Consider the following 16,296-nt stretch of genomic DNA (forward strand, 5'->3'; position numbering starts at 1 on the left):
CTTCCTTCAGGCCATTCTTTCTTGAGAGAAGACAATCAAAGCCAAAAGCCAAAACGTGTCTAGACATGGATGAAGTTTAAGTATTCTATTTCATTCAATTGGCAAGGCTTTCCTGACTGCCTTTGTACAGGGAACTGTGTAAGACTGTTATTCAATATGTTTGCAGAATAAAGTCAACTATAGTATCAAAGAACAGAGCACAAACACAAAGTCACACAGCAATTAAAAAGAAAATTAAAGGATAAATATATAGCAACCTGGCAATTTGAGAAACATATAAAAATGTATACATTATTGTTATGGTGAAAAGGAAATACTGCTATATGTTTTCAGATAGCTATATATCTACAACTAATGATAATATACAAGCTAAAATATGCAGTAATTAAAAATGTTGACAAGATTAAAGAATAGTCATCACAAACTAATAAAAAACGTATTCAAAATCAACATAATTAAAGAAAGATTAAACAACAATATGCTTGATCCCCAACAGCCACAAGTGTTAAGATACTAAGACTTGTCTGCATTCTACAACCACTTAAAAAAAGAATATCCTATTTTATATCTCCAAAGTGCCTCTAAAATTCCTCACATTATATTAATTATACAGAGAAAATAAGGTTAACAAACGAGAAAGTTAAATTATTTTGACTGCTTTGTGCCTACCCAGTTTTTTTTTTTTTCAGTTTACAAAATACTTTAATGCTTTTTTTTTTTAAATAGACTATTCTTTTAGAGCAGTTTCAGGTTCACAACACAATTGAGCAGAAAATACAGAACGTTCTGTGCCTACCCCGTTTTTCTAAGGCTTGTATGTCCTTATTTTTTAGATTATCCATTCTTTCTTCAGTTTCCTCAACTTCATCCAAATTAGTCTCTGTTTCCACTGCTCCGGTCAGAAAGAGAGCTGTTTTCGGTGTTTCTACCACAGTTCCTAAAAATAAGAATTGCTAACTTGAATTACTGGCAGATGAAGACCATATTTAAGTATCTCTTAAGTACCCCTATGTATCTCTTAAGCACAAGAAAGGCTGAACAAGAATCATTTTAGGTTTTTAATTAGCCACATGTGACTTATAAAGTATTCTTATCAAAAATATTGAAACTGAATCTAAGGCCTTAGCTTCAGCTTCTAGCTCACAAGAAACACAGAGGACAGAGGAACAAGTTAAATGACACCATAAGGTAATAAATTCCGAGTATAGCATTCTAGTGTCAAATGAACAATCCCTATGAAAAGTCTATGCCTGGAGGCAGGGGCAGGGGATTCTTCTAGATTAAGAAATCAAAGAAACATCATACATGCAATAAATACAATGCATAAAATCAATGACCTGAACTTTATGAGGTTTTGGGGGGGAAAGAGGAGAAGCGGAAAAAGGAGCTACAAAAGACATCTGGGAGCAATTGGGGAAATTTGGGAAGATTTGAGTATGTGTTGGGTGTTTGATCTTAGGAAATTACTATTAATTTTCTTTGGTGTGATAATGATATCACAGCTATTTTTAGAAGCTATAAACTGGTATGTAGGGCCAAAGTGTCATGGTGTCTACAACTCACTCTTAAATGGATCAGAACAAGATAAATAGATGAAGCAGATATGGCAAAATGTTAACTGCTGAATCTAAATGACAGGTTTGTGGGTAACTGTTATATTATTTTTCAATTTTTCTGTGTTTGAAAAATTTTACAATAAAAAGTTGAAAAATACAACCACTTAAAAATTCCTATGATCTTAGCATGAGATTTTAAACCACAGAATTTTTTAGAATATTAATCCCTTGATACACAGTAAATGCACAGCCCAGTGCTGGCAAAACAAATGCCAACCAGAAGCTGCTGGTATAGTTGGGGGGAAAAGTTACATACTAAACAGAGTGTACAGTACAAAGCAACATATGATTGTATTCTACAAGTAGCAGACACATGTGATACCATGTGTATATAGAAGTATATACAACACACAAAAATAGCATGAGTTTAGAGGAGAAAATGTAAGATTTTGAATGGTAGAGGGAGGTACTGCATAAGAGCTAGAAACTGCAGTTTGCTGGAGAAAAACAGACTTAAACACTGACTACGAGGAAGACACACAAAGATGTGTTAGATGGGGCAGGGACACAGGCATAACCACTCCCCTACATTATAGTAACCACACAACAAACAGGTAGTTACAACACAGTGTGATAAATGCTGCAGCAGAGTGCTCCTCAAAGGGTGCTAGTGAAACACACAGCACCAAACCATGGAGAAGTGCAGGTTTAGAGTCAAAACCTATCCTAAGACAAATTTAAAACATAGGCATGCCCAGTAAAGAATTGCTAATCTACAGATGACATACTTCATTTGATATAGCAAACTAAAGCCAAAGGCTTTATCAGAATTACTAAAAACCATTATATTGACATAGACATTTACATAAACCTTTTAAGGTCAATATAGCATTTGTATAATTTGAACTATTCAGGCAATTTTAAATTTTATACATATAATACAGTTGACAGGGCATCTATCTTTCAGCAGCAAAATTTCCATTATCACATAAAACTTAAAAAGTTCCAACATAAATACAAATCAACATTAGCTGAAAGTAAAGGTTTCCAGGCTCATTATATCTTCAGAAGAGAGGAAAAAAAAGTATTCATCTTCTGACAAATTCTAATGGAATTAATTCTTACTTGCTAGTTATATAACTAGTTGTTCATTTTAAATTGAATATGTTTCCATGATTGTAAAATTTTGTTGATCTATATAAGTTGATAATTAAAAGTTGGCATGCATACAATAATACATTTATTCCATAATGAAAATTTACCCTTATAATCAAAATAGCAAATATCATTTTATAAATAAAAATATTCTTGATAGAAATCCATGTTTTATTTTCTCTTGCTATATTTCACAAAGTGAATCAAGAAACATTAGAATCAAACATATCATTGGAAGTAATATGAAACCTAAAGTTTGCAAAATGTCAAAGCATTAGACAAATGAGTTCCCTGGAACAAAAGGTGGCAAAGTTTTATTATTCAAATATAAGTATTAAATGAAATTTGGAAGCTTTGGGGGAAAATGATTTCCATCTACATTTAGAGAAGCTCAAAGCTGAATGCATGTCAGGGTTCACGTTCTAACACTTGGGCTGGCACGTTGTAACAGGCAAAGGAAACTCTTCTACAATACATAAATGAGCTGATTCACTTCTCCAACACTGCGTTACACAAGGTGGCAGTTTTTCCTTCCCAGAACTACAGAACAGCTTCCATAAAGGAGCTACTCTTCCAAACCCAGACTACACAGTGGGGAGAGGGACGGCCGACTTAATTACCTCCGTCTGAGGGCCGTTCCAGTGGAGAAGCAGATGAAGATGCCTTCCTTCGAACTAGGGTCAGGTGTACCACTTGCCCTGCATTTCGTAACACTTCAACAACATCCTGGTTGACAAAACCCTGAATATTCACCCCATCAACCTAAAACATTAGGAGACACATTAAACAGAGGTTTCAAGTTAGCCACTACTTTTAATTTTGGCAAGGTAGGATAAAATTAGGCAATTTATTTCATTCCAGAAAGAATTTGTATTAGACCTAAGAAAGCATTTTTTTGAATAAGGATGCAAAATTAGTGGTAAAACATGCTGACAAATTTCCTGAGAAACTTGAGTTTGAGTACTCAAACTTTTACTCCTAAATCATACATTTTAACTTACAGCCTAAGTGAGGTAAAGGGTCTTAATCTCTTATGCTATTCAAAATTCAAAGTGCCATAAAAGGTAGTCAATTGTGATACAGAACTCTAAGATGTATTAACAGAAGCCATTATTACTCAAATTGAAGAGGCCATCCGATACGTCATCCCTCCACGAAGTGTCACTATGTGATATTTTCCAAAAGAAACTGATCTCCTTCCCTTAGGTTTTCCAGTACTCTGAAAAAGTGTGCTCAAGAAAGGTATTTACTAATCTCAGCTCAGTTGGCCCTGAAATCCAGCAGGCCTCCTAGCTCAACCTTCCTCAAGTTAGCCAAACCACTGTTTAGCTTTCCCTGTTAAGTATTTTCTCCAAAGTATCCACCGCTATCACTGGTCTCCAAACCCTGCCAATCCCAAGACATTTCCTAAGCCTAATAATGGGAAAGCCAAGGGTCATGAGAAGTGCTTCCTTAGATGGACTTGAAGGATAGTCAAATTGTATCAGCAAACGTTTGTTTCTGCGTAGGTCACTAAATTACATGTGTATATCTGTAATGTATACATGCTTCAAATTATGAGAATAAACTATAAAATTTAACTGATTTCTACTAAATGGAGGAAACACCAATCCAAATTGATAAAAGGCAATCGTTATAGTCTCAAATACATAAAATATCAAGTTTGAATATACTCAAAATTACTACTATTAGAAAAACTTTCACAAAGGGATTAAAAAGTTCTGGTAAATGGCCTATTAATTGTATATAAAACTGATGAGTTTAAAAAACACAAAGAGGTGCCTGAAAAGTGTTTTCTAGGAGAATGCTACAGCATCTTTCAAACATATGTAAATATGTATATTATAATACATATGTATATAGAATTTTTTCCTATAAATAGTTAGTGACTCTTTTCTTCACAGGCAGTAAAAAAAAATTTTAATTAAAAAAAATTAAATTTAGTACCGTAAGAGTCCAAATTAATGAGATTTCACTATATTAACAATTTTTTAAAATATTATGAGACTATATTAAGCCATTCCCTTTGCATACATATTATAATTTTTCCCCCAAAGTTGATTCAATTCTAAAAACGAGGGCAGTCACTTACAGCAACTATTTGGTCATTCACTTGAATCTGGCCGTTGTGGTATGCAGCACTGCCCGGTATTACACTTTTCACATAAATCCCTGAAGCTTCCCCTAAGGTGCACAAAACACATGGAAAAAAGAAGAAAGCTCTAATTAGGCTTGATTGCAAAATTCACATCAAGAGGTTAATTAGCTAAAGGGGCTGACTGGAGGCTTGATAAATACGATTTTGAACACAAGCGGAGAAATTGATGGATTATTTCAAACTGTCACCATCACAAGTGATCTGAATTTGAAATAATTTGACTGATGCCTATTTTTGGAAAAATAATCACTCCAATATAAGCTGAAATTCGGGAAAGCTCATGTTAAGCCCCTTTTTTTTTTTTAAGCATTATTTTATTTATTTATTTTTAACATCTTTATTGTGGTATGGTTCCTGTACAGTATACTACACTTGTTTCAAATGTACAATTTTATGAATTTTGATAGATGTCTACACCAATGAAACCACTACCACAATCAAGATAGCTAACATTTCCATCACTCCCCAAAAGGTGCAATTTTTGAATTCCCAATTTATCCCTTCCCACCCCTTTTACCCACTGGGAACAGTAAGTCTATGTCTGTGAGTCTGTTTCTGCTTTGTAGATAAATTCATTTGTGTCCTTTTTTTAAAGATTCCACATATAAGTGATATCACATGGCATTTTTCTTTCTCTTTCTGGCTTACTTCACCTAGAATGACAATCTCCAAATTCATCCATGTTGCTGCAACTGGCATTATTTTATTCCTTTTTATGGCTGAGTAGTATTCCATTGTATATATGTGTGTGTATGTGTGTCTTCTTTATCCAGTCATCTGTTGATGGACATTTGGGTTTGTTTCCATGTCTTGGCTATTGTAAATAGTGCTGCCATGAACATAGGGGTGCATGTGACTTTTTGAATTATATTTTCCTCCAGGTTTATGCCCAGGAGTGGTATTGCTGGATCATATGTTAAATCTTAATTCTATTCTCTTGATCCATCTCCCTTCTCATTGCTGACTTGACATAAGCCTTCATCATTTCTCACCAGCACTACGATAAGTGTCCCAATACTTCCTGTCTACATTTAGTTCACTGCTCATGTTAACTTCTCTCTATATATAGTAAAAGTATATAAAAATTGCAACTATATAAAAAGTATGCATACCTATGGGGAAGGACTGGAAAGGAAGTTAGAAAAATCACTGTTCTGGATGATTATACATTTTTATTTTTTAATTTCAAATGAACTTAAACTATTGTCTGTAGAAGGAAAATAAACATCAATGGATTCCTACTGTCTACATAATAAAATGTAAATTTCACAGAATCACATTCAAGGACCTCCATAATTTACTCCAAAATTCTTTTTTCACTTCATCTTCCAACCCCCATCACTCTAACAAAAGTCCAGACACACAAGACTCTTGATGTTCCAACAAAACACCAAGTATTTTCATGATTTTTTCCCTTTTCTAATTTCAGTTTTCCTTCCTATCAACCTCACCCCTTCTATCAAAATCCTTCTCCTTTTCTTGGCCTAGTACAAATGCCCCTTTCTTTGTGAATTCTCCATTTTTCTCTGTCAAAATGAGTCTTTCATCTGCCATATGATAGTTTGCTTGCATCCCTGCTAAAACATGTATTTCATTTATCCTCAAATAACTGAGAGTTATTTACATGTTTATCTCCCTCAGTACATTTTTCTTATATTCATTTTTCTACTCCTCTGGACCCAAGCAAAGCAACAGCTCAAAAGTTCCAATGAATGGAATAAAGTGAAAATTATTTTGAAAGACTACATGTTAAAAAGCATACTGAGTTATAAAAAGTTCTAGTTTTTAGATTCACCACTGCTCCCCACCTCCTGTTCAGTCCCAAAAGCTTCTTTTGAGGGTAAAGAAGTAAAATGATTCTTTTCCTTATTCAGTAACAATAAGTTTTCTCAATTTTCTATCAGTTTTTCATTTCATTTTACTCTGCATGTATATTGTTAGGTTCAGAACTAGGTTATATAGTAAGTGAAAACTTAATGTAATAATAGTTCATAAACCACAGTTTAGGAACTTAGACATGATTTCTTTAATCAGACAGCATATTAAAGAGCTACTCAATACAGCTTTTTTGCAACATTATTATACAATCCATACTTAGCTCTTTTGAAATTCATTTAAATTCTGAACCTAAAAATGGTGACACTTGGAAAATCTCAAGGTCTGAAAACAGTTATTTCATTAGGCTAAAATAGCACAAGGTGGTCTGACATGAATTTCATTCAGGACTTTGAATACATTAGCATTTTTAATCTTTCCACCTGCCGTAAATATGCAAAATAATAACTTAAAAAACGAACTCTCTGATTTTTTAATTTTTAAAAACTAGAACAATTAATAACTCTGACTTTTCATGTTACTAGCAAATATTTGCAAAAAAAGGTTTATTTTTCCTTACTATAATGATTTCTTATCATAAGAGAGTAACTCTTACAGTGAAAGTTCCTGAAGGAGTTGAGGGGATATTATTCAGACATACTTGGGTCATGTATTTATTCTTACAATGTATTCCTTTCACATGAATGAAAAGTAATTCTAATTAAAGTGTTTTCTCTTACTTTTCCAATAATTAAACATAATAGTTAATCCTTTTTGACATTCACAGTATGAAATATATGCAGTAATCATTTTACTTTATCCATGGAAAATGTCATAATATCAGAGTCATAATATTTAAAATGTATCTCAGAAAAAAGGGGAGGTACAATTCAAATGTTACACACTGTGTTGGATAATTGAATTCTTTTGTTAATGGCTATTGAGCCAGCTATAAAACTACTGATATAAAACTGATTCTCTAGTCACTCAGAAGTAACTGGTTGCCATTATAGATTCATGGTTTTATTGTTTAATGTTTAAATTAAAATCTGCAGATATTTAATTTTACTGTCTAGAAACTTTAACATCCTTTATAATTATTTCCAAATATAAAATAGAAATGATTCATTTACCTGTATGAGAGTTTCCAACATAGCCAACAATTCTAATCCCAAGACTCTGTCCATCTTTCTTAATGAGTTCAACATCATAAGTTTCAAAATGAGTAGAACTGTCCTGAAAGGAAAAATATAATCTTAATTATATATAAGGTTTAGTTACATAACTGTGTACATAATCAATTTGTGCATGGTTTGTCAGGTATTTTCTAAGCACCTGTGGTACACAGAATTTTAAGATGGTCCCCACAACTTTTGATTCCTGGTGCCATTCCTGGGTTTATGTCATGGAAAAGGGAGATTATCCAGGGGAACCTAATTGAACTAGGCACCCTTGCAAAGCAGAGAGCTTTCTCCTGGTGGTGGCAGAAGGGGAAGTGAAAAAGATTTGAAGCATAAAGACTGGACTTATGGTTTGAAGGAGTGGGTCATGTGAGGAGGAACACAGGGGGCTTTAAGGAGCTGAAAAAGCTCCTTAGCTGACAGCCAGCAAAGAGACATTAGTCCTACAGCTGCAAGGAACTATATTCTGCCAACAAATTTGAATGAACTTGGAAATGGATTATCCCCCAAGCGTCCAGATAAGAGCCCAGCCAGACTGACACCTTGATTTGAGCCTTGTAAGAATCTAAGCAGAGAGCCCAGCCAAGCTCACCCAAACTTCTGACCTACAAAACTATGGACCAACAAAGGTTATTGCTTAAAGCCACTAAATTTGTGGTAATTTGTTACACAACAATAGACAACTATTACAGTCACTTAGAAAAAACTCAGCATAAATTTGTACCTGAAAGTTAGAAATAAATGATATGACTAATCATCATAATAATGATCATGAGCAGAAAGCATTGACATAAAACTTAAAATTGTTACTTGTCTTCTAATTTAAAATATTTCTGTAAAAGAGTAAGGTGTCTAAAAATATATTAACTTGCTTTCAGTTCAAAACATTAGCAACAGAAAGCAAATGACTGATTGCATCAAACTCTCTCCTCACACAGCTACGCTGGTCCCTCACCACAAAGTAGAAGGCTTCAGAGAATCAGAGTAATGGAGGGAAAAGAAAATGGTTCTAACTAGTTTGGAGAAGAAAACAAAAATGATTCTAATATCTCTGACAGTAAACTTCCACTCATATGGTCCAAGAAGGAAAAAGTAAATAACTTTCCAGAAGACATCAAAATGGACCCTCAGATAAATTTGAAAGGCAGCTTCCCACTGCCTTCTCACCATAATCATTTCTCTTTTCTTTCCTCTTCCCCCATCCCCTCGTTTTAAAATTGTTTCTTTCCTCTTGCCATGTTATGTCTTGATTCAGAGCCTGTGAGATGCTTGGAAGGAGCTTGGAGTGGGGTGAGGGAGGGGGAGGGACTGGATGAAGGCAGTCAAAAGGTACAAACTTCCAGTTATAAGATAAATAAGGACTAGGAATGTAATGTACAACATGATAAATGTAATCAATGTATGTTATATACGAAAGCTGTTAACCGAGTAATTCCTAAGAGTTTTCATTACAAGAAAAAAATTTGTTTCTATCTCTTTAATTTTGTATCTATATGAGATGACGGATGTTCACTAAACTTGTGATAATCACTTCCTAATGCATGTAAATTAAATCACTATGCTGTACACCTTATATAGTGCTGTCTGTCAATTATATCTCAGTAAGACTAGAAGAAAGAAAAAGAGCTCAGAATGGACCAGAAAGATTTGAATTCAAATTCCAGCTTTGCAATTTACTTACATACATACAAGTAGGACTGAATCACTTTGCTATACACCAGAAATGAACACAACATTGTAAATCACTTAAACTTCAATAAAAACAGTAAAGAAAAAAGTTAATTGGACTTCTGTTTCCTCATCTATTAAATAGATGATAAGACCTATCTTGCAGAATTCTTGTGCAGAATTCAGATGACCTGGACAATCCCAGGTGCTTGACAATGATTAATAAAGATAATTATTATATAACTATAATGACTATTAATAATCATAATAAATATTACTATTAATGTCTATTCCCTTTGACCAATCTGCTCTCATCAGTGATAACTCTCATACACTGACCAGTATTTACAGTTTCCTTTCCACCATCTGGATGTCTCCTCACCAATCTAATGAAATAGCAATGCAAGTATTGTTATTCTTCAATTTACAGAAGAGTAGCTGAGGCTCAGGAAGGTTGAATGACTTAATCCTGAGAAACAGCTAAAAAGAAAATCAGACTTCTCTAGTGTCTCCAAATCGGGCTCTCCTCTGCTTCACTGTTGAGCGCTGACACACTACTCAAGCCATCTGGCACTCGGAGTGGAAAGTATTTCTAATCTTGCAGTATATCACACGCAGTATTTATTTAAGATGAAAGAATAATTTGCATACTCACAAAACCAGGGCTCCTGTTGTCTACAGCAGGCAGGGCAACAGGTAAGGCTGCAGGAGCAGGGGGGGCTACAGAAATTTCACCAATCGGGTCTCTTGCAACAAGCATCCTGACAGAATTCCCACAGTTTCTTAGCACTTGTGCAACTTGCTCACTGGTCATTCCCTGCACATTTGTGCCACCAATCTTCAAGATGTGGTCTCCTGTCTGGAGTCTTCCATCCTTTAACCCAAGAAAGAAACAAAATTATTTCCAAGAAATCACTGATCTAACTTGGTTAGTTAATAACCGCTCACCAGACTTTCAGTTGTGGCAAAATGGCTGACAAAAAAGCCATCTAAAAATGCTGAATAAAATGTAATATTTTCAATGAATGGCTGAATTGGCAACAAAGATACAGAAGTCCTTGTAAAACAAAAAAAGATATGGGGGAGGGGGCACAAGGGAAGAGTTCAAAAAGAGAAAAGTAACCAGAGTTCTAAAATGGGCATTTGCTTGAGGGTATCACTTCACACCTAATGGCTAGAGCCAGGTGTTAATGGCCAAATATATACGGAAGAGACCCAAAGGACCTAGGCATCAGGAAGGGAAGAAAGTCTTATCAGAAGCTTCCAGCATAAAGCTAGAAACCCTAAGGGGCAGCAAACTCAGTGTCACACTGGAGCAACAGCAAGACATCAGGTAGTTGGAAGAGAATGAGAAAGAGAGTAGTAGTCAAAGAAAAGACGACAGCATTTACAGGGGGTCAGCAGTGTAGAGCAACTGCTCTGAGCCAGTGGGAAGGGAAATCACTGGAGGGCTTTGAGCAGAGGGGTGACATTATCTGACTTATTTTTAATAAGACCACTCAAGCCTCTGTGCTGAAAATAAAGCATAGGAGAGAAAACAACAGAAGCAGAGATACTAGTTGGGAGGCTAATGTAATAACCTAAAAAGAGAGAATAATACTTTGGACGCTAGCAGTGGGGGTGTTGAGAAGTGAGATTCTAGATGTATTTTTAATGAACTGTCAACAGGCTCTGCTGATAGCTTCTACATGGGGTGTGAGGGGGAAAAAAGCAATTAAAACTAAGAGTTTTTATCCTAAGCAACTGGAAAGATAGTGTTGCTATTAATTGAGATAAAGAAGGCTACAGAGGAGCTGATGTGGGAGAATAGAAATCAGGAATTCAGTTTTAGCGATGTCTAGTCTGAGATGCCTATTAGTCATTGCAAGTGGAGATACCAGATATGCAGCTGGATACACAAATCTGGAGTTCAGGAGAGAAGTCCAGACTACACATTAAGATTTAGGAGTCACTAGCATGTAGAAGGTGTTCAAAGTCATGATTCAGGATGAGTTTAGAGAAAGGAAATGCAATGTTCTATTTCTTAAGCTGGTGATATATACATGGGTAATTATTACTATTATTAGTATTAATTTAAATGTTTTATTTCTTAAACTGGGTTATATGTATATTGGTGATTATTAGTTGTTATTTAAAATGTACACAGATATTGTATATATTTTATGTGTATTTCATACACAAAAATTTAAAACATAATATATCAAAAACTATATCAGTTCAAAATATTTATTATTTCCATTCTACCTTCACTTGTGAAGTTTTTTTTATTTTACTTTTTTCATTTGTGAAATTTTTGAAATAGCTTATCTACCTGCATTTTCACTAAATTTGTTTCATCAGAAAGTTTGAATTCTCTTTACTTATATTTACTACAATATGTTAAAGATTCCAAAATGTAAACATAGCTGGTTATGAAAAATTACACCAGTAGAGCACTTTACAAGTTAAAAATCACTTTTCATACATCACCTCTTTCAATGAAGGACAACTTTAAAATGAGAAAACTGAGATTCGAAAAGGTTGACTGATTTAACCAAGATTACAAAGCTAATAAGTGGCAGACCGAAGCTCAACTCTAGTTGTTTCACTGAAGACATGTTCTTATTTAGTCATCTGTCTTATACTTTGACATCTCCAGAGTAACATTAGCAGACAGTAAATTTATTGTTCTTATTCTCCAAGAACTTGCCTATAATTGTCAAAAAGTTTAAATAAAATGAAGATGAAAAATAGGAAGGGAGAAAAGAAAGCCTTAAGACGGAAGTCTATTCCCCTTCCTTTTCTCCAATTTTGCAGAAAACTGAATGAAGGAAGATGTTAGATCAAAATATGAGCAGAAAGCTACGTGCTTTGTTGTGAACTCTGCAGATGGCATTGGAAGCTACTGAAAGCAGAGAAGAGCCATAAAACAGAAATGCAATTCAATTCAGAAACATTTAGAAAGATGAGAAAAGAAATAGATGCAAAGAGGAAATTATCATGGAAAAGGGAATAAAGAATTGCTGGATTTCCACTTTAAGCATTGATAATTTGATACTCTATTTTTAATCAGTGCAACAAACTTGAAATAAAACAAGCAACTACTTAAGAGAAAGCCAGTGTTTATGAGGAAAAATAAGGGTAAAGCTGCCTCCGTGAATCGAACAATTCTTGAACAGAATAATGGCTTGATCACAGTATAAAGAACACGGCGAGTATTTTCATACTTGGCCTAGCCAAAGAAGGGTATTTCACTCTAAGTACATATTTAGTGACTTCCTAGGCACTATTTTTTTTTCCTATTTTAGCTCAACTCAATTTATTTTTTTTTTCAACTCAATTTAAAATGATGTAGATAATTTGCATCTGTCACTGAAAGTCAAACATTTTCTTCTTCCAGAAGAACAGGTGTTCTAAGGAATTCATAAGTGCAAAAACAATCATCATCAGGTTGATAGGAAAGACACTAAAATGACAGCTAGCTTTTAAAAGTCCAGCAGCCCCAAGCATGGCATTTTATTGCTATTTTCTGATCAACATTCTCCTTTCATAACCTGTCTACTGTGAAGGAAACTAAAAGGCACAGAGTCCTTTTTGTTCTTTAACAGAAATCATAAATCAATGATGGCCAATAAACAGCTATGCCAAGATTCTAGGACATAGCATGCTAATCAAACATTCAAATACAAAAGTTTATTAATCCATAGATTTTCAAGAGAGAAAAAATAAGCATACAGGCAAAGATAGTATGGAAGGCAAAAAATTAAAACAGCTGATGTAACAGGGTAACACTATTACAGTGAAAACACTAACAGCATCATTTATACAGATTTTTTTAAGTAAAAAACTTAAATTCAAATTACCAGTTACTGGCATATATATATATATATTTTATAATAAATAAAATATATATATAGTATGTATATTTCTTGACATTTTAAGCCCTCTAATAGGCTGTAGTAGACGATAACATTAATTCAAAAAATATTTGAAAACCTAAAGGAATTCAGGCCTGAGCTACGTTAAGAAATTTGCTTCTCTGTAGAACCAGAAAAGGCACCAAATACTTGCACACTTCAGTAAATGAAATTTTTAACACTTTTGACTCGAGACCATTTCTATCATTGGTCTTTAATCAAAAGGCAACATGTCATTGACAGAAAGTAGTGACTTTATAAAATAAATACTCTTTCTCTCAAGGAAGGTACTAAATATAAGTACATGTATCCTATGCTACTCAGATTCCCAGAGCCCTTGTCAACTGATTTTTAAGGATAAGGGAAATACCAGTTTGTAGACTCACTCAAAGCAAAATTACTGGGAATAACCAACCGTTCAGTGGCCTGGAGCTAGGCCTTGATTATTTGAGACTGAAAATTCCTCAGAGTCTATACCCACCTTCCAATCCTTGGTTGGTTCCATTTAGTATTAAAGGTTACTGGATGGTTAATATGATTCATATTATAATTGCCTGATACCAGAAAGTCAATAATAAATGACAATATTTAAATAGGCTGTGTTCTAAAAGTCACCTTTGGGAGACAATGGGGTAACTCAAGGTACCTGATTTCCCTAGAATTCCTCCAGACCACATGAGTTTCTGCAAAACAAAGAAGTTTTACACTGCTCATATCAATTCAAAAACAAAAACAAAAAAAACCCAAAAAACCTTCTGGCTGCTATAAGTTTCTGAAATTTTTGCCATAGGTGATCAGAATTCTCAAAAGATGTATGTTTCTGGTATTGTAAATTTTGGAGAGAATCCAAGGATTATAGTAGCTCCCCTTACACAATACCACATAATTTCTCTACCCATGGAATTAAAGCTCTGATCACATTTACTGATTGTTGATTGTAGCTAGATCTCAATACTTATTTCTTAAAAACTCATATAAATCAATACTTTTCCATTTCATTTACAACATTAGAGGCAGTGGACAGCAGAGTGACAAGTAAAGACTTTGGAGTCAGACACATACACGTTCCAATCCTGGTTCCACTTTGATCAAGCTGTAGGACCATAGGTCAGTTACTTATCCTACTGAAATCTCAGATTCCTTTTAAGCCAAGTGGAGATACCTTCCTCTCTCACAGAGCTGTGAGCACTAAACTCAATACTACATGTAAAGCTTTAGCCTAGTGCCTTGCTTACCGCAAGTCCTCAAACGCATCCACTTCTGATGCCTCCCTCGGGTGCAGTGATCTCAGTCAAGTGTTCTTTGCCACACCCCTCAACTCTACTCCGTGTTTTAACTATACATATTGACTTACCTGTCACAAAAGGAAATAAAGGGGGCTACTTTATGAAACCCTTTTAAATAAGAAATACTAACTTCCTTTTCTAACTTCTATTAGATAATTTTATCTTCTGAAGAAAGTAGTATTAACCCCTTTAGCAGAATGTAAGTATCACTTTATGTTCAATCTTGATCTTATCTAACTAATGACCTAAGACATCCATCACTTACATGTGGAATCCAAATCAGAGACACAAATGAGTTTATAAAACAGCAAGACTCACAGACACTGAAAACAAACTTGTGTCTGCCAGTGGGTGAAGGAGGTGGGAAGGGATAAATAGGGAGTTCAAGATTTGCAGATACTAAGTACTACATATAAAATAGACAAACAAGTTTCTACTGTATAGCACAGGGAACTATATTCAACATCTTGTAGTAACCTGTAATGAAAAAGAATATGAAAAGGAGTATGTATGTATGTATGTATACGTATGACTGAAACTTTATGCTGTACACCAGAAATTGACACAAGTAAACTGACTATACTTCAGTAAAAATAAATAAAATGAAATAAGAGTATATTTTAATGAAAAGCAACATTCTCTTTAATAATTTTAAAGCTATGATCAGGCTACATGAGCAACAACTGTTAAGATTTAGCAGCAAAGCATAGAGTCAGGTGAAGAGATTTTATCTGCCATTAGCTGGGCTGAGGGGAAGAGAGAAGTGAATACTGCTCTGACTCCTGTGTTTAGATCCCACTATATTCCCTACAGGAAAGAATCAATAGCTCTGTTGCTCCTAGAGCTGGTTATTCCCTGACGATAGGCTTGACCACGCCTGGACAGGTGTACACCAGGAAAACGGAAACAGCGGGATCAACTTCGGGTAAGTAGATTTAAGCAGTAAAGCACAGGCTTCAAACAGATGTGGGCTCAATCCTGCCTCTCTCATTTCTTAGTTGCACAGCCTTGGGCAATTTATTAACAGTGTCCATATCTATAATTTGGGAATAAAATGTATACTGTTTTAAGGATTACATGAAAGTAATGTGTATTAGGCAGATAACACTGTCTGGCATAAACACTCGCTTCTCCATTATGTCTCTGACGGGCACACGCCCACCTCCTCCCGATGACCTGAAATAGTGACAGTCCCTTCCAGGAAAGAGTGAAAATCAGAGTTGGGCTTTTACCAACAGTGCCTCAAAGGGATTAATCTGGGAAACTCTGCACATCATATTCTTCTTGTGAAAATTCATAAGGCACATTAGGATATTAATAGCTCAGAAAATTCTTACAGTAAGGAAATCTATTTGATTTTGTTTAAGTTTGTACTTTCTAAATTTATTTGACCCTTTGTTCTTCATAACAACTATTCCACTTTGCATCTTGAAAAATGCTACCCTAGCAAATAAGCCTATGAAAATTGCTAAAGGGAGCTGGGTAGGGGTGGGAAAATATGTCAAAATACTCCACAATATCTCATCTCTCTTCGGACTTCAATGCTTTTCAAAAAACCCTTAAAGGTTATTATTTGTTTTG

At 34.6% G+C, this 16,296-nt stretch overlaps 1 protein-coding gene across 4 annotated transcripts in view; it reads right to left on the reverse strand.

Annotated features, from left to right (window-relative positions):
- PATJ (PATJ crumbs cell polarity complex component) overlaps nt 1-16,296 on the reverse strand; it is a 291,022-nt gene that overhangs the window by 250,020 nt on the left and 24,706 nt on the right. For all 4 annotated transcript variants that reach the window (XM_064493517.1, XM_031465257.2, XM_064493518.1 and 1 more), the window contains exons 8-12: nt 10,189-10,407; nt 7,818-7,920; nt 4,804-4,895; nt 3,332-3,473; nt 797-937 (exon numbers count right to left, since the gene is read on the reverse strand). In XM_064493517.1, the coding sequence (XP_064349587.1) occupies nt 797-937; nt 3,332-3,473; nt 4,804-4,895; nt 7,818-7,920; nt 10,189-10,407 (697 nt within the window). The remainder of the gene's footprint in view (nt 1-796; nt 938-3,331; nt 3,474-4,803; nt 4,896-7,817; nt 7,921-10,188; nt 10,408-16,296) is intronic.

The sequence above is a fragment of the Camelus dromedarius genome, chromosome 14, assembly GCF_036321535.1.
Source record: "Camelus dromedarius isolate mCamDro1 chromosome 14, mCamDro1.pat, whole genome shotgun sequence".
Classification (NCBI taxonomy): domain Eukaryota; kingdom Metazoa; phylum Chordata; class Mammalia; order Artiodactyla; family Camelidae; genus Camelus; species Camelus dromedarius.